Source organism: Pseudorca crassidens, chromosome 5 (genome assembly GCF_039906515.1).
Source record: "Pseudorca crassidens isolate mPseCra1 chromosome 5, mPseCra1.hap1, whole genome shotgun sequence".
In the NCBI taxonomy this organism is placed as follows: Eukaryota; Metazoa; Chordata; class Mammalia; order Artiodactyla; family Delphinidae; genus Pseudorca; species Pseudorca crassidens.
In genome coordinates, this window is record NC_090300.1 from 30,813,858 (window position 1) to 30,839,883 (window position 26,026).

General features: G+C 45.9%; 1 protein-coding gene across 2 annotated transcripts in view; it reads right to left on the bottom strand.

Annotated features, from left to right (window-relative positions):
* Nucleotides 1-26,026, bottom strand: part of CLSTN2 (calsyntenin 2) — a 652,733-nt gene that overhangs the window by 47,489 nt on the left and 579,218 nt on the right. For both annotated transcript variants that reach the window (XM_067737667.1, XM_067737668.1), the window contains one exon: nt 3,746-3,908. In XM_067737667.1, coding sequence (XP_067593768.1) covers nt 3,746-3,908 — 163 coding nt within the window. The remainder of the gene's footprint in view (nt 1-3,745; nt 3,909-26,026) is intronic.

Genomic DNA, 26,026 nt, shown 5'->3' on the forward strand with positions numbered 1-26,026 from the left:
CTTTCTCAGAGGACTGTAAACATCCATGTACATAAAGGGCCTCCTTGCAACAGTGGCTCTTAAAGTTTCCTCCAGGAAATGACATAAGGCACTTCCACTCACATTTAATTGGCCAAAGCAAATCACATGGCCACACTTTACTCCGAGGAAGAGTGGTCCTAGCATCTATCTGGGAAGAGCACAGAAATACTCAAACACCCTAGTGACCGTTCTTTCTCCCACACTCTTTTAAAGCATTTTTAAAAATCTTTATTTATTTATTTATTTATTTTGGCTGCATTGGGTGTTCATTGCTGCACGCGGGCTTTCTCTAGTTGCGGCGAGCGAGGGCTACTCTTTGTTGTGGTGTGCGGGCTTCTCAGTGCAGTGGCTTCTCTTGTTGTGGAGCACAGGCTGTAGGCACGTGGGCTTCAGTAGTTGTGGCACATGGGCTCTAGAGCCCAGGCTCAGTAGTTGTGGTGCACAGGCTTAGTTGCTCCATGGCACGTGGGATCTTCCTGGACCAGGGCTCAAAACCGTGTCCTCTGTTTTGGCAGGTGGATTCTTAACTACTTTGCCACCAGGGAAGTCCCTCTCCCACATTCTTTTAAAATGAACGTACACTTTGGTTTGAAAAGCATTTTTGTGGTATAGCTTTTAAATAAATTGTCATCAGGTATAATATTAGAATTTCTATTTATGGAGTGACAATGTCGTCTTCAGATGTGGCCTAGGTGGATATTGAGGAAGGAATCAACTCCCAGAGAATGGAGTCAAGGATCACAAAGAACATGTCCCACCCTAGCACAGCGGCCCTTACAGCATCTGCCCAGAGGGATTTCAGAATTGCTGTGGACCAAAGACTGCTGTGTTTCTCTAACTATTCCTCTTACATAGTGGAAATGTTTTTTGGTTATTCTGCTTCATTCCACTGTTGTATAGTGTGTGTGTGTGTGTGTGCGCGCGCGCGCGCGCATGCGCGTGTGTTTGTGTGCACGTGCACGTATGGAGGGGGTGATGGCTGTGGTGGTAGCAAATACTTCTTCTTGTTAGTGTATAGGTCTCCAGAGCGAGTGGAGCCGCATCTGGGCCAGATATAGAGCCTCCTGTGCATCTCAACCCAATGGAAAGATCATCAGGAATCACTCAGAGAACCTGTACATTGAGTTTGGCGCCAGTCACAGGTGGGACTCAGAGGTTGTCTCATTTAGAGAAGGGTGGCTGTATTTTTAATGTGGGAAGGGCAGTCAAACGAACATCGCTGACTAAGTGGACAGACCATAGTGTTCATCAGTGTCGTTCGTACAATAGTTTCAGTTTTTCTTCCAGACATATTGTAGATTTCACTTCCAGGCTTTGTTGGAGTTAGGTGTGGCCATGTGACTTGCTTTGGCCAATAATGTGTGAGTAAAAATGACTGGTGTCACTTGTAGGCAGAAGCTTTAAGGGCTTGTGCACCGTCCCTCATGCTTTCTTTTTCTTCTTTCTCAGCGTGCAGCAGTGTGGCTGCTCTGTCTGCTTGGGAGAAGCAGAGAGGAGCCCCTCTCTTCTGCAGTGGATATGAGGTGAGAATTATCTTAAATAACTGAGAACTGGGGCTTGGTTGTCACTACAGCACCACTTAGCCTATTCTAACTGATCCAAAGAGACCATCTTAATTCTTTATAAAATCACTTTATTTTGGTGGGGCTGGTCTGCCCGGTTGGCATGTAACTGGGAAAAAGTGGTTTCAACTGGCCTTGTTAGAGTTCGGGGCAGGTTTCCATTGCAGGCTGGGGTGACAGGGATCCAGATGTGGTCCCGGAGGGCCTCTAGGGAAGAGTAGTGGTAAGGTTCATGGTGAGGACATGACTGGGGCCCCCTTATCTTATGGGCAGCATCCAAGCTGTGTTCCGGAATATCCACGGGCTGACTGGGGGTGTCCAGCTGGGGCACTGAGCCATCGCTCCAGCACAGCTGTATTTAGTGACTAATGATTCCTGTGCAACCTCTAAATCGGTGCCTTGCTATACTAATTAGTTTCATGGACTCTTGCCAGATGACACCGTCTTCCTTTCCTGTTATCCTGGGGAACTCTGCAATACTGAGGAAGCTCCTATCACATTCTACTGAAATGTCTGAGAAGCTTTCTACTATCCCGTGATGTATGTCAGACTTCAAGTAGGTGACTTCTGCTCAAAAACACACTCTCTCGCTCAGGCATAAAAAAGAATGAAATAATGCCATTTGCAGCAATGTGGATGGACCTAGAGATTATCACACTAAGTGAAGTAAGCCAGACAGAGAAAGACAGATATCATATGATTGGTTTATACGTGGAATCTAAAAAGAAAAGATACAAATGAACTTACATACAAAACAGAAATAGACTCACAGACATAGAAAACAGACTTATGGTTAACAAAGGGGAAAGTGGGGAGAGGGATAAACTAGGAGGTTGAGATTAACATATACACACTACTATATATAAAATAGATAAACAACAAGGACCTACTGTATAGCACAGGAAACTATACTCAATAGTTTGTTATAACCTATAAGGGAAAAGAATCTGAAAAAGAATATATATACACACACATATATATCTCTGAATCACTTTGCTGTACACCTGAAACTAACCCAACCTTGTAAATCAACTATACTCCAATTAAAAAATATATACTCTCTTCTGTTGCCTCATTCCTGCTTTGTTTCCTTCCCGGACTTTGTGTCTCTAGTGCTCCCAGGGCTGCACCATTTGCCCTTCGTGTCATCTTCTCTTGCATGGGGCTGCCCAGAACTCACTCTTCGTCCCAGTGCAGAGGGGCCTATGTCTCCCCTAGAGGAAGCCAGCCCTCTGAAGACTTACTCTTATACCATAACCCACCTTTCCCCTAAGCCCCCATGGCGAATGGTCAAGGCCACCGATCTTAGTAACTTTCAAAGAATCCATCAACACGAGTTCGAGTCATCTCAAAGTGCTAACCTGCTTATTTGGGGAGCATTTTACTTCCCCTCTGCTCTCCCATTGGTACTTCAAAACAACCCAGCTGCTAAGGGGGCAATGACAAAGATGCCAGCAAATCTGAGTGGGGAATAGAGAGGCTACCTGCATGCTCAGAGGGCTGGTTTTCCTGCCTCCAAAGAGATTAGCCTGGGTGCAGGGACTGGAGGAGAGGCAGCAGCAGAGGAAATGAGGAGGGAGCAGGGACCTTCAAGCGAGAAGGCAGCAAAGAGCCTCCATCCCTGGGGAGCAGGGAAGGGGCTCAGAGCTTAGCAGAACTTGAGGGCGGCCTCTCGTGGCTTTGAACCCTATGCGCAATCCACCCGCTCCCTCCGTCCCACATATTTGTGAATTCCCGGTATAGAGGGTTGGGGTCTTGGATAATTTGATTGGGAATAAAGAGAGATCCTTGGCTCCTGACCTGTGTAGCAATCAACAGAGCCAACTGGCAATTTTGTTATAAGATTCCACATTCAGCCCCACACAGCCCCAGTTTGAAACCGGCTAAGGTTCCAGAACAATAAAAGGTATTACCAACTCAGAGGCAACCTGAAATTCTCATGTTGATCTAAAATCAAAATCTGGTCTCAAGCCAAGTGCTTTATTATTATACAAGCGTAGTGCCTGGATTCATCCTTATTTTTATAAGTCCTGTTTTATTAGTAAGGGATAGAAAATTTTCCTGGCTGATTCTCATACCACTTGCTTTGCCCTTTTCTCTGTCAGTACCTTTCATGGACCGTACGCAGATGGGCCAGGAAGAAGGTCTGGACTTAGGGTTACCTTGCCAACAAGCGCCGACCGTAAGTTGCATGGCTATGTGAGACGGATGAATGGGCCAATCGTTGGTCACCAGGTATGGTTCATACGTTGCTCCATCCATGTATAAGGTAACCACAGGAAACTCCACATTGATGACATAGTAGTGCCATTCTTTGTCACAAATCTAGTGGAAAGAAAGAGAAGCAACACTTAAAATTGAATAGGCAGTGAAACATCAAACAGACTGTTATTCTAATTATGAGAGAGGGAGAAGAGACCTTTAGATCAACAATGTTTATTGCAAAGAACTCAATGAACGTAATGGTTGATATGCACTGAGGTTATAGAAACTCAAATCAAACGTGATGGGGCAAACCATGGAGTAGAGGAACACCTGAGAAGCTAATCATCAGGCAAACATCTGGCTATCTGCAGATTATCCCGGTCACATAATTACCAGCTCTCTAGGCTGGCAACTCCTTGGTGGACAGGTGGAGGTGTCCGCTTAAATTTGCGCTGTATCAAATTTTTCTTAGTTTTTCAATAGAGAGAGAGTAAATTTAAAATTGTTTTTCTAAGCTCCAGGAAGGATGCTAGATTGGAAGTAGAAATGAAGAAGAAGATAGAGAAGGGGCAGAGGAAGGGAAAGAGAAAGAAGAAAATAGAAGAGGAAAAAATTAGGAGTTAGGAAGGATCAAGGAGGAAGCAATGACCATGGGAAGAGGAAGAAGAATGAGTTTCAGAAGAATAGGAACCCCCCCCTTACTGCAATTCCTTTGTCTCTAGATTAAGGCTTGTCTGAGGAGCTGTTGTAGTCTCACCCTCCCTTCAACCCAAGCAAAATAAATTCTGAGACAGACAGTCTGCCCAAGAGGACTCAGTTTTATCCTTCCTTAGAGTGCCTGGGGAGCTAGAGAAGAACAACAAGTGGGTCCTCCTGGCTGGACTCAGTGCACAGCACTCTTGCACTCATGTCCCCTCACAACTTTTGCACCTGTGATTTCTGGTCTTAGGCCTGGGAATGAAAATCTAACCTTAATGGGTGGGTAGAGACATTGGGGGCCAGGATAAAGTCACAATTCCTGACCTCAAGATGCTCAACTCCCACAGCATCATGCAAAATAGAAACCAGTATGGCACACGTCTTGGGAAAAGCGATAGGAAGCATAAAAGGTGACAAGGCTGGGGATGGGAGCCCCCTCCCTCCGGCCCCCTAAGCAAGTGTCTTGGAAGTCGCATTAGGCTCTCTTTCCTCCCCACTCCCTCTCCCTCAGATCCCTCTGTACCCCGTGGAGTCCACCTCGGAAGTGTCTCTCATCTGTGTCCTCTTGTCTCCATTGCCCCTGCCGTCTGTGGCAACGCAGACAGATGAGTTCTGCATGAAGGTGACCCCAAGTGAGGACATCAAAGTCCTCCCTACACCCCGCTCTGGGTTAAATGTGCTGTTTCTCATGAATAGATAACACGAAAGGGATGCTAAATGATCTTTTCCCTTTCATTCTGGAATAAGATTTTTTCCCCTTAATGTTCTTTTTATACGGTTCTGTTTCATGTCTCAGAAAATTGCTTCTTTTGAAATCCATTAACCTGATAAAGCCTGATGAATATTTTAGGGGCCCTTGGAAGGTAAGCAGGAGGGGTCCAGGCAGATGTCTCCGAAATCCTGTTCGACTTCACTGAGTGTACAGCTCAGTACCTGACACATCTCACTAGAGGTCCTAACTCTACTTACACCCACCTCCTGCTTTATGCCTGAGACCAGACACTGGGTTGGGTGCAGGGATCTTGGGGTGGGTCTCTGACCCAGGTGAGGCTGACCTAGGGGTGTAGGTGTGGCACCAAAGAAGATCTGAAGACACAGTCTAGGGGTGATGAAAGAGTGGGGAACTAAGGAGAGTTCTGAATGAGGAAGCATCTAATCCAAGGAGACCCAGTGCACGCTGGACTTGGGGTTTGCAATCACGGATGGCCAGTCAGAACATCCTGGGAATGGTCTCTGAGGCATCAGGAAACCTCTGACCAGTCCCAGGGTGGAGAGCAGACAGATGGCAGTGCCGTGACCCTGTCCACACCTCATGCCCTTTTAAATACAGGCAGAACCCCATCAGGCAGCACTGGGGGGCTCCCCTGCCCAGGCCACCATCACCACTCTTCCAGTGGCCTCCCTCTCGGCTGCCATGTTGAATCCACGCACTGGCTGACTCTACATCACTCTGCATCTGCCGTAGCTGGATGGAGGCTGGTTCTCTGGCCCGCTTTCTTTCCCAACACTCACAGCATTTTTGTAGGACAATACAAAAAAATGCCAAGGAGGAAGCAAAATAAGTCCGTAGCTTCACAGGAGTAGCAATCCCTGTCAACGTTACAATCTTCTCCTAGGCATCCCCACATTCCCCAGCTTTTCTGAAATGTGCTGCATGAACAGCAGCCCCTGTGATGTCCCACCTAAAAACAGTGATGTCCCACCTTAAAAAACAGTGAAGCCTTGGTTTTTGTTTTTGTGTTTTCATTTCCCACGTCATTAGCCTATCCAAGGTTCCCAGCAGCCTCAAAGTATACACCTGTAACAATTTTTCAACCTTTTGGGAAAACGGAACTTTGCTATTTATAGCATTCCTATAAGCATCCCGTGAAAAAAGAGTTGGGAAAGGTCTATTTGGAACACACTGTACATACAACTTGAAAGTTTGCTTATCTCACTTAACATCAGTATTAAAATGCCTTTACTATCTTCATTTTACATGGCTGTATAATATGGATACACTCCATGATACTATGCTATATTTTATACTTCATTATTCCCTTATTCTCAGGTATTCATTGGGTACCAGCAATTATAAATGATACCACAATGAATTTCTTTTTGCACAAATGTTTCTCTGCATTTCTGATTATATCCTTGGAAGAGATTCCTGGAATGGAATTACTGGATCACACGTTGGAGGTATGTTTGAAGGCTCTTGACGATACATCATCCAATTTTTTCCTGCAGTAGTTTGTGCTTATTTATGCCCCTGCCACACAGTGTGAGACTGCTCGTGCACTGTACCTTTACCTCACTGAGTATTTAAAAAAATAGAAAATCCTGGCAATTTGGAAGGGGGATACATTCTATCTTATTTTAATATGGCAATTTGGAAGGGGGATATGTTTTTATCTTATTTTAATATGGGTCACAAAAGATGGCAAGATTTATATTTTCCGAGGTCAGAAGGTAGGGCCTTCTGGGAGTGGGGAGCAGCCTGAGCTGACCTAGAGGTAGTAAAGGTTGGGAGCTTCCCCAGTGAGCTCCTAACTCGGCGTCCAAACAGAGGCTATCAGTCAGACTGGGTTTACTCCTGCAGACTTCCTGCACCAAGTAATCTATGAAGGCAGCTAAAGGAAACGCCTAATTAGGGTTTCATACATGTGGATCTGTGATGAGAAAGAGACCCTCATTAACCCTCTGCAGGGAAACTGAAAAATGATCAAGCCAGGAGGCAGCAAAAATAACTGTGTCAAGGCAATGGCTCCACCATGAAAGGAGGAAATTAGGCAAAGTGACCTTTCCTGGGGGGAGAGAGGAACTTTCATTCCTGAGTGTGCATGAATCCCTGGGGCACCCAGCTGGCACCAGCCATGTCCAATGCCACCCCCAGAGACAATGCCCAAGCCCTCAGCTGGCCCAAAGACGCTTTGCCCTCTGGAAACCTGCAGGTGTTCCCACAGTGCCTGGTGGTAGCTGCTGTCTAGCTGGGGAGTGAATCAGAGACCGAGGCCCAGGGACAAATGCTGGATATCCGCCCAAAAGGGTGATGGCAGGGACAACGCCAAGGAGGTCTGAGTTGGGAGCAGGCTGGTACTGCAGGGTTGAGTTGGAGACTGGGGAAGCCTCCCATGACAGGGGAGGAGATCAGGCTGCCCACAAGTTGGTCCAAATGTCCTTGAATGGGCCCCATTGGAAGTTCTGAGTTGGTTTTCCCAGGGAGTCAGGTATTTTTGAACGCAGTTATTCAACGTGAGATACATTTACCTATGAACCAATGTGCGAGGGAATGTACTAAGGGCTGCTTGGGATGCAGCACTTAGCAGATACATGCTTTGCCTGCAAGGTTTTCAATCTGGGGCAGGGCATGGTGGTGGTGGTTAGGTATCAAATACACAGAAGACTCAGATGCAATCGGAATTGAGATAAGTCTTACAGACAAGGTGCAAAGCACTGTGAGATCCAGACTTCTGGTTGAGAGAAGGTGGCATTTAGGGTGGTTAAAACTGTTAAGATTTCATTAGGAATAGATGGCAAGGAAAAATTCCAGGAAAATGGAGCAGAAACCTTTTATTTCCTCATTCATCTGTCCTTTCAATTGGCAAAGAAGCTAGTAGGTTTGGGGCAAATGGAGATTCACTCATTCACTCACTCCTATAGACATTTACTAACTGCATATCCTGCTTTTTGAAGAAAAGAAGGCACCTGCCCTCATGGAGCTTCCAGTTCAGACACAGAATTGACAGAAAAGCTTGTAATAGTTGTGACTCATGTCCACAGATTTGTGCAAGGCACCAGGGTGATGCCGTGGAGGGGGCGGGTGTCTGATTGCACTGGGAGGAGGGAAGGAGCACAGACACAGAGCTTGGAGGGGTCACGTTGGTTTGGGCAAGGTGAGGAGTGGCAGATGAGGCTGCAAGGATAGCTTGGAACTGAGGCCCGAGGACTTGAACAGCTTTTCTTCTGTAGGCAACAGGACTTGTGTGGGTTTGGGGGCTGCAGGAGGATGGTCGTCATAGCAACAATCAATCTTGGAACAAGCTTCTCAATGTCAAAGCAGCTTTTCCTCTCCCTTGTACTATTTAATCCTCACTGCAACCCTGTAAAGCAGGAGGACCAGTTGTGTCTTGGGCAGAAAATTATTAGAAAATACAGGGAAAGAAATGACATGGTTTCTAACCTCAAGGCGTTGCTACTGGATGTTAAGTGAACCACAACCCCATGGTGGGCTTCCCTGCTTGGCCTCTCTTCTTTCCATTCCATACACAGCCACCGGCTCAGCTTTGCATGCAGACTGCCAAATCAGGATCTTGAGCAGATACTTATCTTCTGAGCGATGGACTCACATGTCAGATTGCCCCTGAATGGTCCACTAGATGTTCCACAGGCACTTCAAACTCACCATGTCCAATATTGAGCTCTACAGCCCCGTGCTCCAGCCCTGCCTGCTCCCTGTTCTGTGTTCCCTGCCTCAGCAAATGCTCCTTCATCCAATCTGTCATCCAAGCTGGGACACTGGGCATTGCTTTCAACTTCCTCCCTCTGCCCCTCCCTCCAGCTAAGTTACTGCCAAGTTCTGATGATGCTTCTCTTGTCCACTCTCATCTCTTCACCCTCGCTCCTACTCAGAGCTTATAATAAGTACTAGAGAGGGGAAAGGCTGAGAAAGTATGTGTGGGACAGGCTGTTGCAAGATGGAAAGCGTTTCAGCAGGGGAAGCGGGCCAAATGTAGCAGGGGAAGGGTGGGAAAGCTTTGGTATGAGTGGGGGGCAGACAGAGTGAGGGGCTGCCCTGGGGCTGAAGGCAGCCACAGAGTGTGGTGAGCAGGGCAGCCAAGGAGGGGGTGGGGGGTCCACGCAGGTCAAGCCTGGGGGTCACGGGTTGGGTGTCACATCTGCTTTAGGAATTTCTGGGGAATTATGTTCTGGACTTTGGGAAAATACGTAAAGCTTCCTAATCCTCAACTCCATCTGTACAGTGAGGATAATAATAGTATCTACATCGTAGGGTTACTGTGTGAAATGAGCTAAAATAAAGCACCCCCAATGCTTAGAGCATATTTTCAACCTGAACAAACCTGGAAACTCTTTTCCTTTTCCAAATACATTGAGATGCTGCACAAACTATAACAACAGCAATAACAAAATAAAACAAAAATAAGAGAGTTAGAAAGGCTCAGGCTATCAGCCATGGTTTCGAAGCCCACGAAAGTGAGGAATGTCTCAGGTCCCCGTGCAAAGAAAACTCGAGTTGGCATGTCTGCATAAAGCCTGGGACTGTCTGAAGCCTGGGTCTTGGGACAACCACTGACATCAACCTAAGGATGCTGGGAGGAAGCCAGCCAACCTCTCTGACACGTCTCCTCTGAGACGTTACACACCCAAGCCTGCTCTAAGCATGCGCATTGGCTCCAAGTGTAAACAGCCCACATGGTGTGGAAATCCAGAACTCAGACACTATAAAAATGCATCCTTGGGAGTTCCCTGGTGTCCATTGGTTAAGAATCCGCCTTCCAATGCAAGGGACGCAGGTTGGATCCCTGGTCAGGGAATTAGGATCCCACGTGCCGTGGGGCAACTAAGCCTGCGCACTGTACCTATTGAGACCACGTGCTCTGGAGCCTGCGCGCCACAACTATAGAGAAGCCCATGTGCCACAACAAAGAGCCCTCGAGCTGCAACGAAAGATCCTGCATGCCGCAACTAAGACCCGACGCAGCCAAAAATAAAAGTAAATAAATAAATAGATATTTTTTAAAAAAATGTATCCTTGAAGTCTTTAGGCCTTTATCAAAGATATACTCAAAACCTCTGGACAGACATGTGCCCACAACCTAGGGCATGAGCAGGACAATTCCTGCCGGAGATGAGCTCAGAGTAAACACTGATAAAACAAAGAGGGAACAATCCTTTGCGTGTGTGAGAAAAAGCATCAAAACTCACGTTCCAGGAACCAGAGAAAATGGAGCAATTGGAAGGGGGTTAGGGGAAGGCAGGTTTGAAAAAGAAGCAAAGAGAAATGTCAGAAATAAAAGACATAGTTGTTGAAACAAACAAACAAAAAATCGAGAAAGCTGACAAAAGAGTTAGTGAATTGGAAGAGAGATGAGATTAGAGCAAAATGAAAAATTTGATAAAGCAATAAAGAGAGATGAATTCTATGCATGATAGAAGGATACATTCCAACCAGCATCCTGTCAGATGTGTGAGGCCAGCGGTGATGCTAGTGGAGAGCAGTGCGGCTGGGATCCTGAGAAATTTGTACATCACGCTAAGGAGTGTGTTATTTTATTTTAGTGCCTTGTGTTCTAGAAAGCTTTTCTTTATTGCAACAGCCTTATCAAGTGTTAGATTCAGATGACAGTGCTATATAAGCTCCTGCAGGGTAGGTCAAAACTGAACTGGAGAGCTCCTGAAATGGAGAGCTATTGAACCAGGAGGACAGAAAGCATGCAAACTGGGTTCTCACTGAGGACCTGCAAGGCCATCTGCCCTCAGGCCACTGTTTTGGAACATTAGAAAGATGAAGTCTTAGTTAGTGCCAAGATCAACCACATGCCAGAGCAAAGACGCCACTCTTATTTGCAAATCTATTTAAGATTTCCCCAGGAGGTTGCCTGCACTTCTGAACTGGCAGGGAGAAGTTCAGTGGGTTTTCAGAAGTAAGTGTTTATGACAGCTCAGAAAGCACCCGCTGGGCCTCCTGTCAAAAAGCAATCGACAGATGAATGTATAAAGAAGATGTGGCACATATATACAATGGAATATTACTCAGCCATAAAAAGAAATGAAATTGAGCTATTTGTAATGAGGTGGATGGACCTAGAATCTGTCATACAGAGTGAAGTAAGTCAGAAAGAGAAAAAAAATTACCGTATGCTAACACATATATATGGAATCTGAAAAAAAAAAAAGGTCATGAAGAACCTAGGGGCAAGATGGGAATAAAGATGCAGACCTACTAGAGAATGGACTTGAGGATACAGGGAGGGGAAGGGTAAGCTGGGACAAAGTGAGAGAGTGGCATGGACATATATACACTACCAAATGTAAAATAGATTGCTAGTGGGAAGCAGCCACATAGCACAGGGAGGTCAGCTACGTGCTTTGTGACCACCTAGAGGGGTGGGGTGGGGAGGGTGGGAGGGAGGGAGACGCAAGAGGGAAGAGATATGGGGATATATGTATATGTATAGGTGATTCACATTGTTATAAAGCAGAAACTAACACACAATTGTAAAGTAATTATACTCCAATAAAGATGTTAAAATAAAAAAAAAATTAAAAAACAACTGCTGACTCAGGGCAGCGGAGCACAGGGGAGCAGGAAACATGAAAGGTAATCTGAGTCACACAGACCACCCCCATTTGCAATTTGGTTGAGGAACATTCGGACAAATCTTCAAAACCATCCTGAAAAACTGTTCTCGTAATTTGTGCTTGGAGAGTGTAAATCAAGAGTTTCTAGCACCCCGGATCTACCCTCATCCATGGGGAGAGAAGACACACTGTTATTAGGCAACAATGATTTACGTGGGACTCTGGCACCATTCTATGATTTTTGCCTACATAACCAACTCACTGGACCAGCTGGTTTTTTCCTTCCCACCACCCCCCAGCATGACACCCTGGGAAGATCCCTTAACTTTCAGGCCTTACTAATGGGCCTCATTTCCACTTAGTGAAAAAGTGCACTTCAATTGGTCTCTCATCCAGGCCAAAGCTTCTCTTGCCCAGGCTTGGGCTAATTGGCAAATTCTGCAAAGCCCCACAGAGGTAGGGTTGCCTGAGTTGATGTGCGAGCCAGAGGTTAGAGCACAAATCTTGCTCTCAGTGAAGTAGGGACTGTGCATTCCAAGGGCTCTGTGTCCTGCAGGAGTGAGTAGGCGGGACAGGACCAGCCAATGGCTATGTGGCCCCTCACTAGCCATCACTCAGGAAAATGTTCTCTGCAGACCCTTTCAGGCTTCTTTCCCAACTGGGTTTTGTAAAACACTGTCCTGCAAGATGTACCATGAACAATGGCTTCCAGAGACAAGAATATTTTGGAAAAGTTTTACTGAACACAGTAAAACAGATTTCTTTTTGCAAGGTGACTCAGAACTGTGGTTCTCAGAGTGTGAGACCAGCAGCATCAGCATCACCTAGTGCTATGAACTGAATGTTTGTATCCCCTCAAAATGCATATGTTGAAGGCCTAACCCCCAATGTGATGATGTTTGTAGGTGAGGTCTATGGGAGATAATTAGGTTTCAATGAGGTCATGCAGGTGGGGCCCCCATGGTGGGATTAGTGCCCTTATTAGAAGAGGAAGAAAGACCAGAGTCCCCTCCTTTTCTTTCTGTCACGAGAGACAGGGAGAAGGCAGCCATCTGCAGCCCAGGGAGTGGGCCTTCACCAGCAATCATATCTGCAGGAACCTTAATCTGGGGCTTCCCAGACTCCAGAACTGTGAGAAAATAAATGTCTGTTGTCTAAACTGCTGGTCTGTGGTATTTTGTTATAGCAGCCTGAGCTAAGACGTTGGGGAACTTGCTAGACATGCAGATTCTCAGGCCCCACCCCAGACCCACTGAACAGAAACTCTGGAGGTGGGGCCTGGCAGCTTGTGTTTCAGCAGGCCCTCCAGGTGATTCAGATGGGCTAAGTTTGAGAACCTCCGCCTCAGAGAACTTAATATGCTAATGTGGCAGATAGAATAGTCAGTTTGCTGAATTTTCTGACCTCATTTATTTTATTTTCCTGTTGGGCACCTATGAACATCACCTGCAACAAAAAATCTCAGAAGACACATGGTGTGAGATTCATCCAGTTCATTCAACACAGGTTGATTGAGCGCCCACTATGTCCCAGGCACTTCCGGGCACTGGGAATGCTACAGTGAACACAACAGGAAGATTTCCGCCAGTGTTTCCCACTGTCCACCATATGCCACCGTCTCCCACCCCGCACTGCCTGCATCCCTCCCCACCGACGCTGAAGCTTTCCTGCCTCTGATCACTCATTTCTCCCAGCTTCCCCAATAAGCATTAGGACTCCCTTGCCCCCCAAAACAAAAAGCCTCGCAAGCCTGCCCAGCTTTTTCACTCCTCCCTGGTTTTGGTTTCCGGGACGTGCCATGGAATTCACATGCAGACATTTTCCTCCTGAATTTCCTGAACAGCTGACACCTGTCAGGGCCCTGGGGCTCCGATCTGAGCCTCGGAGGCACGGCCTGCCTGTTGCAGTTTGTAAGCAACCGTGTACAGAGTGAGTTCAATATTTTCACAGGCCGGGAAGCACATATCTTCAATTAGACAGTTAGAAAAGAGACTATTTCTCCTCTGCTGCTCTTTCCCTGATCATAATCAGCTGCACAAAGACCAAGCGGATCGCTTGGCTTGAGAAAGGGGGTTGAAATGGAGTCACTTTAGGATGGGGTTGAGGTGTTTACAATCTCATCCTGTGGGTGCAACCCCCTCCCGCAAAAGACTGTGAGCTTCTCGAGGTATGGTGTAAGGGAAATGATGGCCACTTGACAACTACCGAACGAATGAATGATTACAGTAAAAGCCAGCAACAGTGGAATTGGTTCCTCTAGAAAAAGGTGGCAACCCTAATCTTGGATTCCAGCCTCTAGAACTGTGAAAAATAAATGTTTTTTTTTTTTAAAAAAAAAAAAGAAAGAAAAGGATGACAAGAGTCCAGCTCAGGAAGCTGGAGCATGATCATCGGGATGAGCCCATATGTGTGTCAAACACTTGGAATTGGGCCTCCCTGGTGGCGCAATGGTTGAGAGTCCGCCTGCCGATGCAGGGGACATGGGTTCGTGCCCCGGTCTGGGAGGATCCCACATGCCGCGGAGCGGCTGGGCCCGTGAGCCATGGCCACTGAGCCTGCGCGTCTGGAGCCTGTGCTCCGCAACAGGAGAGGCCACAATGGTGAGAGGCCCGCGTATCGCCAAAAAACAAACAAACAAACACTTGGAATCCTGGCAACCTCATCAGGTTGGCAGCACAAGAGGAAGGATTGCAAAAGCTCAGCAGGCATGGAGAGCTCCGGAAGGTGGGAGCCTCATGGGGTAAAGGAAGGAGGGTAAAAGTTGTCAGATACGGGTGAGTCCCAGTATGACTCTGGCCAGGAAAGGGTCCATGCCTATTGCTCAGTCCTCCCCGCAGCCTCTGGCTTTGATGCCCATCCTGGGAGCATCAGCACATCCTCGCAGTCCCACTGAGAGGCAGTGGTTTTGGAGTGAGCCAGCTCGGAGGAAATTTCCCCTCTGCCCTCTTACCTGGACTTGGACCTGGGGCAAGTTTCTTAAACTTGCTGAGTGCCAGTTTCTTTATTTGTGCAATGGCTAGAACACGCATGTTGCAGGAAGATTTGATTATGTATTCAGTGGATATTGATTGATAGCAGTTATGGGTCAGGAATTATTCTAGGTGTGGAGTATAAAAAGTGAGGGAAAACAGACGCAGTTCCTTCCCTAAGGGAATAGGCAGAAAATAAAACGCTCGCATAAATAAATGTAACATTATATCTGAAAGAAATACTAGGAAGGGGAGGTACCAGGTGCCATATGAGCCCCTAATTGGGAGGTTTACCTAGTTATGGAGACCGGAAGTGATGGTGAAGGAAAGGAGGCAGGTGAGGGGACCAGTGGGGTAAGAATGTTCAAGACAGAGGGAACAGTGCAGGCGGTGGCCCTGTGGCTGGAGCACAGTGGGTGAGGGGACAGCTCGTGACAGGGTGGGCAGAGAACCTGGCAGTACAGGTGTCATGGGACCATCAGTCTCTGCCCTTCTCCCCCAAACTCCTTGCCCCCAGGAGCCTTCCTGTCTCCTCAGACTGGGCTCTGTGCTGCCCCAAACCTGTGGAGGTGCCCATTCCCCACAAGGTGCTCACCCCTCAGCCCGACCCTAGAGAGGGGCTGTAGCATGTTCAATGCTGACGCTCTGGAATCAGGCCTCGCGGGTTCAAATTCTCATTTGACTACTTCCTGGCTATGGGAGAGCAAAATGTGACAGGACAAGCAAGCCACACCCCCTCTCTATGCCTCAGTTTCTTCATCTATAAAATGGAAATGATGACAATAGTAACCACCTCATGAGTACTGCATTTAGATGACTTAGTACCTATAAAACACTTAGAACAGCACCTGACATAGTGAGGGCTTAAGAAAAGTAGGGGTTATGGTTGGTGTTTGCCTGCCCCTCATTACCGTCATCCACTTCCATTGTTCCTGGCATGAGCTCTCTGCCCTCCCCGCATGTGGTCCAGGACGTGCCCAGCCCTCCTGTGCTGCCTGTCTCCCCACCATGCCACCCAGGCTATTCTGTGCCAGCCCACACCATCCCCGCCCACCTCCACCCTCCCAAATCCCTCTCAACACTCAAGGCACATATGTAATCCAGCATATTCCAGTAGCTACCGTGAATTAACTTAATACTATGCTCTATTTAATCTGATACATCCATTTATCATTTCAACATGTAATCAATATTAAAACTTAGATATTGTACATCACGTTTTACTTATGAAGTCTTTGCCATCCATTGTGCATGTCACACTAACAGCACATCTCAGCTCAGACTAGCCACATTTCAAGGGTTTGACGGTCACACGTGGCTGGCGGCTATCTCATTGGTGAGGCCAGTCCTTGACTCTGAGATCCACAAGGGCAAGGACCACGTCTGTCTCCGGGTTCTTGGTAAATGTAGATCGCATGAGTGAAAGCATGAATGGAGAGGTGAACAGCTGTCATGTTCTGCCAACCCCTCTCTGCTCTCCCCTGAGGCCTCTTCCTCTGTTACTGGGCACACAGCCTTTCAGCCATGATAGGGACCAAATCCTGGGTACCAAGTGCCCATGACCTTTCTAAAAATAAGGTGAGGGGAGCGCTTGAAAGACCTGGAATCCCAGCGAGCGCTATACGGAGAGATACGCAAAGAAGGAGAGGTGGGTGGCAAAGGTTCACACTGTGTCAAGGAGGACAGACCCCATCCTAGGGAGCCCTCAGGCTCCTGCCTTCAGGTAGAGAGGGAGGAATGGATGTCTGTGAGGAGCTGCAGAAGAGCAGGTGGGAGGGTCCTCTGGAGCCTTCGACCAGCCTTCGGGCCCAGAGAATATCAGGGACTCGTTCAAGGTGAAAGAGCTTGTTAGTGGCAGGGCTGGAGCCCAGAACTCCTGTTTCCTGTCATCAGGTGCTTTTGAATGTTATCTCTTGGCAAAGATGAGAATGAATCATACGCTCTTTGAAGGGGACCCCAGTATATTAAACAGGTTGCTGAGACGCAGCTAACTATTCAATAATGTATTTGAAGAAAATTAATTTTTCATCCTGCCAGTCAGAATATTGAGGCTGGTTGTCCAGAAATACAGAGTCTGACTTCTCCTTGCAAGTTAAAAAAAAAAAAAAAAAAAGAAGGCATCTCAGTGGATACCGTTAGAGAAACATAATTAACATAATTATAGTTTAGTTGATATATATCTTGGTGTGAGTGAATAAAACTCCTCTGAATAATTCAAATAAGAAATTCTGCCCCTTTGGAAAATTGAGCTGATCTTGAACGGAATTGGTTAAGTGTTTCCATCTCCAAAGACACAGCACAGGACAAGTCAGCCAGCATGTCCTACCTCTCAGATCTCGCCAAGATTTCCTCAGGTATTGGCTCCGTAAACCAGGTGCCACGTGGCTAACCTGTCTCACCTTCGGCCACATGCCTGCCCGGTGTGTATCTGTCAGCTCTCTGGCAGAGTAGCTGAGACAAGTGTGCTTTCCAAACGGAGAGGATGAATCTGCAGCACAGAGGCTCCACCGTGTGGGCTTCCCACACGGATCTTGCTCTGGTGGCCTCTGGAGTGCCTGGTTATAATTACAGACTGTCAGTGGGCCTTGGCTGTGAGCATCATGGTTGCTCCAGAAAAGACCCATCCCTGCCACAAGTGGATCACCTGTTCCCCCCTGCAGAGAGATTTCTGTAGAGAGGCCTGTTTGCATTTCACAGGGACCTCCAGGGAAAACGTGTGAACAGGTTGCCTCAGCTTGGAATTCCACAGCAAAGAAATTGGGTTCTTTGTTTGCCATTAAGTTTGGAAGAATTTGTGGAAATCTTTAGGGAACAGTTGTGGTTTTAAATCCATTAGCACATCCAAGGTCTTAAGACCAGTCTGTTAGGGAGATTTGCCATGTGGAATTTTCACACCTGGGTTTCAGTCTCCTACAAAGCTTTGGGAACAGTTTAGGATCCAGCAATATCTCTTCTCCCTCCCCACTTCCCCTGCAACCCCCCCCAAAAAAACACCCAAAGAAACATAAAATTCTGCCAGCACCAACCTTCCCTGGCTTTGGAGAGAAGTGGGGTGCTCTGACCAGCTCTTAGCCCAGGGTGGTCACTCAGCGTGGACTTCTGAGCACTGATAGGGTGCAAAGCACCTGCTGTTTCCAAGCTTGGGTCTGACTGTAGATATCAGAAAATACAAATGGGCTTCCACATTAACAGAAGTGTGGCTCATTCATCCTGGCTTCTATCCAAGCTACACTGTTCAAGGACCAGGTTTTACAAAGTCTTCAAACAAGACTGGGAAGGTCTAAGTCCACAATTCTGTGTTGGCCTTTGTATTAGGCTGCTAGGGCTGCTACAATGAAGGAGCACCCACCGGTCTTATAAGACCAAGAACTATTGGTCTTACAGTTCTGTGGGCTAGAAGTCTGAGATCAAGGTGTCGGCAGGGTTGGTCCTTCTGAGGGTTCCGAGGGAAGGTCTGCTCCATGCCTAGTGTTGGGTAGCCACGGGCCCTCCTGGGCTCACAGATGCCTCCCTCCAATCCTCCTTCTTCACATGGCCATCTTTTGATAAGGACACCAGTCATATTGGTTTGTGGGCCCACTCTACTCCAGTATGACCTCATCTTAACTAATTCCAGTCACAACAACTTTGCAAATAAGGTCACGTTCTGAGGTATTGGAGGTTAGGACTTTAGCATCTGTTTTGGAGGGGCCCAGTTCAACCCCTAACAGCCTTCTCTTGTTCCTGCCATGTTCCCAAAGTGCAGGGCTGGGACATAGAAAGTGCTCCAAGGCTATGCCCAGCATTCCATCCTACCACGCACCATGACAGAAACAGCAAAGTGGCCACATAGGTCACCACTGTGTTTTGGTTTGAGGAACGAAGATTCTTTGAATCCTGTGTAATAATGGTAAACTGTGAGATGTTATAGGTGTTCAGGAAGTACACATAAAAGGAGAATCCCTAATTAAATAATTTAATCCCATTGAAAAGTCTGCACACTATATTCATTCATCGTTCATCCATTCATTCATCCATTCAATGAATACTCATGCAGCCTGCCATGTGCTAGGCGCCCTGCCTCATGTGGAAGAGGCCGAGGTCCTGCTCGGGGAGCCTGGAGCCTTGGCTCTTCCAGGCCGTGCCTCTGAGGTTCCCTCTCCAGTGGTGTGGCAGAAGCAGGGGAGATGCTCAGACTTAAAACCACTTCATAGAGCATTCATTCTTATGCTTGAGTGTGAGTAAGATAATAAAATATATATGTAAATAAAATATTGGTCTCTACTTCTGGTTCCTGACCTAAAAATCCTTGTAAGTAAGGGCGCTAGGAGAATCTTTTGTTCTAACGTGTAGTCTCTGACCCCAGTTCCTGACACAGAGCTCCGAAGACCTTGGCAATTTCCTAAGTGACAGGAGCATCTGACACCAAACTCCTAACCCCCTTGGAATCTCCTGTGTGATAGAAATGTCATTTGTTCTAATGAGGTGACATCTGGTGGATGGAGGACAGTCACCAAAAGGGCCAAGCCATGATGGGAAGCTTGGAATTTTCAGTCGTACCCGCTATTCTATGGCGAGGGGAGAGGGGAGGAGGAATGGAAAAAGAGTTAGTAATCTATCATGCCTACATGATGAGACCTCCATAAAAATCCCAGCGGGGTTTGGGGAACTTCCGGGGTGGTGAACACGTCTATGTACTGGGAGCGGAACACACCCCAATTTCATGGGGACAGACAGTCCTGAGTTTGGGACCCTTCTAGACCTCGCCCTATGTATCTTTTCATCTGGCTGTTCATCTCTGCTCTTTATCTGTAGATTTTATTATATAAAACTTATACACATAAGTAAATGTTCCCCTGAATCCTGTGAGCTGTTCTAGCAAATGATCCACTCCAAGGAAGGGTTCGTGGGAACCCCCGATTTGTAGCTGAGCTGGACAGAAGTGGTGGGTAACCTGGGAACCTACTAGTTGAGATCGGCACCTGAAGTGGGAGCCGTCTCCTGTGACTGAGCCCTTAATCTCTGGGATCTGTGCTAACTTCAGTTAGTGTCAGAATTGAATTGAATTGTCGGACACCCAGCTGGTGTTGGACAAAATTGCTCGGTGTGGAAAAGAAAAAAAACCACATCTGGTGTCAGAAGAGTTATGAGTGTGGTATAGTGTGAGAGTTAAGGAAAAGCACACAGGAGAATTTGTCCTACATACACCGAGGCTCTAAGGGAGTTTCTGAATTTAGGAGGTAAGCGGAGGGTGGTGCTGAGGAGAGGGAGGGAAGGCCAAGGACGAGTGCTCTCCCAGGTCCTCATGGACTGCGGGCTGCCTTGCCTCTCCTGTGGCTCTTCCTAGAGATCCTGATGAAGGATGCTGTGTATGACCTTGGTCCTCAGTCCCTGTGTGAGGGGGAGGTTCTCCTTATGAACCTGCTAATATAGCTGGGTCATGAAAACTTCTTCCCTTTGTTCCAAACTCTTGAATAAACTTTTCTTTTTCTTTTTCAGGAACTTCCTTAATAAGTTGCATTTCTCACAAAAGCCTGGGAGACAGACACCCAGGATTTAAGTCACCCCCAACTGGTAGGCAGACTAATGGTCCCCAAAGATGTCTCTACCCTAATCCCTGAAATCTGTGACTATGTTCCCTTACTTGGCAAAGGGGGTCTTCAGAAGTGATTAAGTGAAGGATTTTGAGATGAGAAATTAGCCTGGATGATCTGGGTAAACCCCATGTAATCTCAAGGGTCCTTATAAGTGAGCAGGAGGCAGAAGAGTCAGAGGTGATGTGAGGAAGCAGAGGCTGGTGTGGTGTGAGTGCTGACTTTGAAGAAGGAGGAAGGGGCCATGAGCTGAAGAATGTGGGCAGCCTCCAGACGCTGGAAAGGGCAAGGAACCCCATTCTCCCCTAGGGCTCCCAGAAAGAACACAGCCCTTCCAACACCGTGATTTTAGTCCCGATTTCACACATCTGACCTCCAAACTGTAAGATAAATTTGTGTTGCTTGAAGCTATAAGTGTGCGGCAACTTGTACAATAACAATAGGAAACAAACACACCCATCTTACCCAACTCATAATCCCTGCTTCTCCAAACACACTGTTGTCTTTTGGTTCTAGGCTCCGTTCTGCACCCTACTTCCATCGCTTGACCCTCCTTCTCCTACTTCTCCCACCCTGATTGGCCCACCCAGGCCAGCTCCTACCCCTCCACACCCTACTCCCCACACTGCTCTCCACCTCTCCATCCCAGCCCCAGATCCTTCACTGATGCCAGGTGCAGTTGCTCTGACCCCTGAACGCCCTCAGTATCTTCAGGAGGGTTCCTCACTATGTGTAACCTATGGCCACTTTATATAAACAAACAAGGATCCCATCTACCTAAAGACATTTAAGTGGGTGAGGCTGGCCACACACAACGTAGCTGGAGAACTACCCAATCTCCCCAAAGCCAGGTTTCCCCACGAACTAAACGCTGTTTAATAGGGACTTGTTTTCCTAAAATGCTAACGGTCTTTGCATTCAGAGGTATGGAATTAGTTGGCCGTGGTTCCAGGCAGTGCTAAGCCTGAACGATGTGCTCTTCAAAATCTCTGAAATGTCTTCCCAGGGAAAGGCACCCTTAAGAGAAAGCTCCTACTTCGTCTTCCTGTGATCCCCACTTATCAGTGGTACAGTGAGTACTGACCTCTCTCCTCTGCTCTGTGCCACTCACTGGGCTAAGAACTTAGCACGCATTGCCTTAATCAGTTCTTCCAACAACTCTTGGAGGTGGTAGTATTATTTTCCCCATTTTACAGATCCACAGAGGCTAAATAACTTGCCCAAGGTCTCACAGTGAGTCTGTGTCCAGAGCCTGGCTGGAAAGCCTTGCTGAGCAAAGTGTGAGCCATCCATAGGCAGCAGCACCTGATAGCAGCACAGGTGTCCCCAGGGAGCTGGTTAGAAACTACAATCTCAGGCCCCACCCCAACCCTCTGAATCAGAATCTGCATTCTAACAAGATCTCCAGGTGATGGTCTTGCACATTAAAATGGAGTGGCTCTGCTCTAAACCGCAATGTGGTGCTACCACTCCAGAAAGAAAGAACAATCTATTGTCGGATGTGAATTTGAATAGTGTGTCCGGTAAGGGTTCCTGCAGGTCAAGTGGAAGTAGGCACTGTGGGAGGCTGGAGGGCCTTGGGAGAGGAGGTGAGGCCTCTGGAAGCATTCCATTTCATCCCGAAGCATTGAGCTTCAGGGTGTCCCTCAGACTGAGCAGGGGAGGCCCACTCCTACAGGTTTGCTGGAGGACGGCCTGCAAAGGGTGTTAGAGTTTCAGAGGGATGGGGACGGCTCTTGCAAACACCCCTGTCCGGACCACATCTTCAGTCCCTTAGCCTAAGGAGGAAGGGATGGCAATTCAGGGGAGCTGCTAGTCAGAAGGAGAGAGAGAGAATAGAAGAAAGCCAGGGTGGGGAAGGAGGGATGGGTTGCTTTGGGGAGGAGGTGTCTCATTCACCAGATGTGTTGAGTTCAGGGCCAGCTTTCTCAACAGACTCACTCCATTAAGCAGGGTCGGTGGGGGGGGGGTCTCCCCTCTCCCCAACACTCACGTAGAAGTGAGAGGAACCAGGCTGGTACTCAATCACTATCATGACTGCCTTTAAACCCATTCATTTAGATCTCATTTATTTATTTATACCCACCTCATTCCTCATGAGATTTAGGATTAATTTGTATTAATAATAGATACTTAATAACTATAATTAATGGTGACGGCCCTCATCATCTTCCATTAATGAAATAATACCTTATTATTTTCAAAGTACCCATCATATTATCCCACATTCTCCTCAGAGTCCCTGCGAGGATGAATGGATGGGTGTTTATGCGCTCAACAAATGAGAAAAGTACATGCTTGAGAAGTAAGGTGATTTCATCAGAGGCAGCTTATGGAGTGGGCAGGGGGTCTCCTGATTTCAGATGGCCTTGCTTCCTTAGTATTTTCTCCAACCCACTAAACCCACATGAAAGCCAAACCAGCAGTAACAATACAACACTAGTCCAATGCAGGCAGAAGAGAGCACACCCCCTGACTCTGATTCAGGAACACTTTCCCCGGTTCGACATGATCTGAGCGCAAGCCACATGCGAGATTCACGACTGCAGACTCCTGCTTGACTGCTTTGCTTTGGTTCCATGGTGGGATTGCCTGTATCTATTAGAAAGTTTCTCTCCCTCACAGATCGGAGTGTATTCCTAATTTTCAAATATGCTTTTCGTTCTTTCTTTTTCTTTTTTAATTCATGAATTTTATTTTATTTTTTTAATAGAACAGGTCCTTATAAGTCATCAATTTTATACACATCAGTGTATACATGTCAATCCCAATTGCCCAATTCATCACACCACCATCCCCACTTCCCCACCGTTTTCCCCCCTTGGTGTCCATACGTTTGTTCTCTACATCTCTATCTCAATTTCTGTCCTGCAAACCAGTTCATCTGTACCATTTTTCTAGGTTCCATATATATGTGTTAATATATGATATTTGTTTTTCTCTTTCTGACTTACTTCACTCTGTAGAAGTAAGTCTACAGTCTCTAGATCCATCCACGTCTCTACAAATGACCCAATTGCATTGATTTTTATGGCTGAGTAATATTCCATTGTATATAGGTACCACATCTTCTTTATCCATTCGTCTGTCGATGGGCATTTAGGTTGCTTCCATGACCTGGCTATTGTAAATAGTGCTGCAATGAACATTGGGGTGCATGTGTCTTTTTGAGTTATGGTTTTCTCTGGGTATATGCCCAGCAGTGGGATTGCTGGGTCATATGGTAATTCAATTTTTAGCTTTTTAAGGAACCTCCATACTGTTCTCCACAGTGGCTGTATCAATTTACATTCCCACCAACAGTGCAAGAGGGTTCCCTTTTCTCCACACCCTCTCCAGCATTTGTTGTTTGTAGATTTTCTGATGATGCCCATTCTAGCTGGTGTGAGGTGATACCTCATTGTAGTTTTGATTTGCATTTCTCTAATAATTAGTGATGTTGAGGAGCTTTTCATGTGCTTCTTGGCCATCTGTATGTCTTCTTTGGAGAAATGTCTATTTAGGTCTTCTGCCCATTTTTGGATTGGGTTGTTCGTCTTCTTAATATTGAGCTGCATGAGCTGTTTATATATTTTGGAGATTAATCTCTGTCAGTTGCTTCATTTGCAAATAATTTCTCCCATTCTGAGGGTTGTCTTTTTGTCCTGTTTATGGTTTCCTTTGCTTTGCAAAAGCTTTTAAGTTTCATTAGGTCCCACTTGTTTATTTTTGTTTTTATTTCCGTTACTCTAGGAGGTGGATCAAAAAAGATCTTGCTGTGATTTATGTCAAAGAGTGTTCTTCCTATGTTTTCCTCTAAGAGTTTTATAGTGTCCGGTCTTACATTTAGTTCTCTAATTCATTTTGAGTTTATTTTTGTGTTTGGTGTTAGGGAGTGTTCTAATTTCATTCTTTTATATGTAGCTGTCCAGTTCTCCCAGCACCACTTATTGAAGAGACTGTCTTTTCTCCATTGTATATCCTTGCCTCCTTTGCCATAGATTAGTTGACCATAGGTGCATGGGTTTATCTCTTGGCTTTGTATCTTGTTCCATTGATCTATGATTCTGTTTTTGTGCCAGTACCATACTGTCTTGATTACTGTAGCTTTGTAGTATAGCCTGAAGTCAGGGAGTCTGGGTCCTCCAGCTCCGTTTTTATTCCTCAAGACTGCTTTGGCTATTCGGGGTCTTTTGTGTCTTCACAAAAATTTTAAGATTTTTTGTTCTAGTTCTGTAAAAAATGCCATTGGTAGTTTGATAGGGATTGCATTGAATCTGTAGATTGCTTTGGGTAGTATAGTCATTTTCACAGTACTGATTCTTCCAATCCAAGAACATGGTATATCTCTCCATCTGTTGGTATCATCTTTAATTTCTTTCATCAGTGTCTTATAGTTTTCTGCATACAGGTCTTTTGTCTCCCTAGGTAGGTTTATTCCAAGTATTTTATTCTTTTTGTTGCAGTGGTAAATGGGAATGTTTCCTTAATCTCTCTTTCAGATTTTTCAACATTAGTGTATAGGAATGCAAGAGATTACTGTGCATTAATTTTGTATCCTGCAACTTTACCAAATTCATTGATTAGCTCTAGTAGTTTTCTGGTGGCATCTTTACGATTCTCTATATATAGTATCATGTCATCTGCAAACAGTAATAGTTTTACTTCTTTTTTCCAATTTGTATTCCTTTTATTTCTTTTTCTTCTCTGATTGCCGTGGCTAGGACTTCCAAAACTATGTTGAATAATAGCTGTGAGAGTGGACATCCTTGTCTTTCCCTGATCTTAGAGGAAATCCTTTCAGTTTTTCAGCATTGAGAATGATGTTTGCTGTGGGTTTGTCGTATATGGCCTTTATTATGTTGAGGTACGTTCCCTCTATCCCACTATCTGGAGAGTTTTTATGATAAACTGGTGTTGAATTTTGTCAAAAGCTTTTTCTGCATCTATTGAGATGATCATATGGCTTTTATTCTTCAGTTTGTTAATATGGTTTATCACATTGATTGATTTGCGTATATTGAAGAATCCTTGCATTCCTGGGATAAACCCCACTTGATCATGGTGTATGATCCTTTTAATGTGTTGTTGGATTCTGTTTCCTAGTATTTTGTTGAGGATTTTTGCATCTATATTCATCAGTGATATTGGTCTATAATTTTTTTTGTGGTATCTTTCTCTGGTTTTGGTATCAGGGTGATGGTGGCCTCATAGAATGAGTTTGGAGTGTTCCTTCCTCTGCAATTTTTGGGAAGAGTTTGAGAAGGATGGGTGTTAGCTCTTTTCTAAATGTTTGATAGAATCACCTGTGAAGCTATGTGATCCTGGACTTTTGTTTGTTGGAAGATTTTAAATCACAGTTTCAATTTCATTACTTGTGATTGGTCTGTTCATATTTTCTCTTTCTTCCTGGTTCAGTCTTGGAAGGTTATACCTTTCTAAGAATTTGTCCATTTCTTCCAGGTTGTCCATTTCATGGGCACAGAGTTGCTTGTAGTAGTCTCTTAGGATGCTTTGTATTTCTGCAGTGTCTGTTGTAACTTCTTTTTCATTTCTAATTTTATTGATTTGAGTCCTCTCCCTTTTTTTCTTGATGAGTATGGCTAATGGTTTATCAATTTTGTTTATCTTCTCAAAGAACCAGCTTTTAGTTTTATTGATCTTTACTATTGTTTTCTTTGTTTCTATATCATTTATTTCTGCTCTGATCTTTATG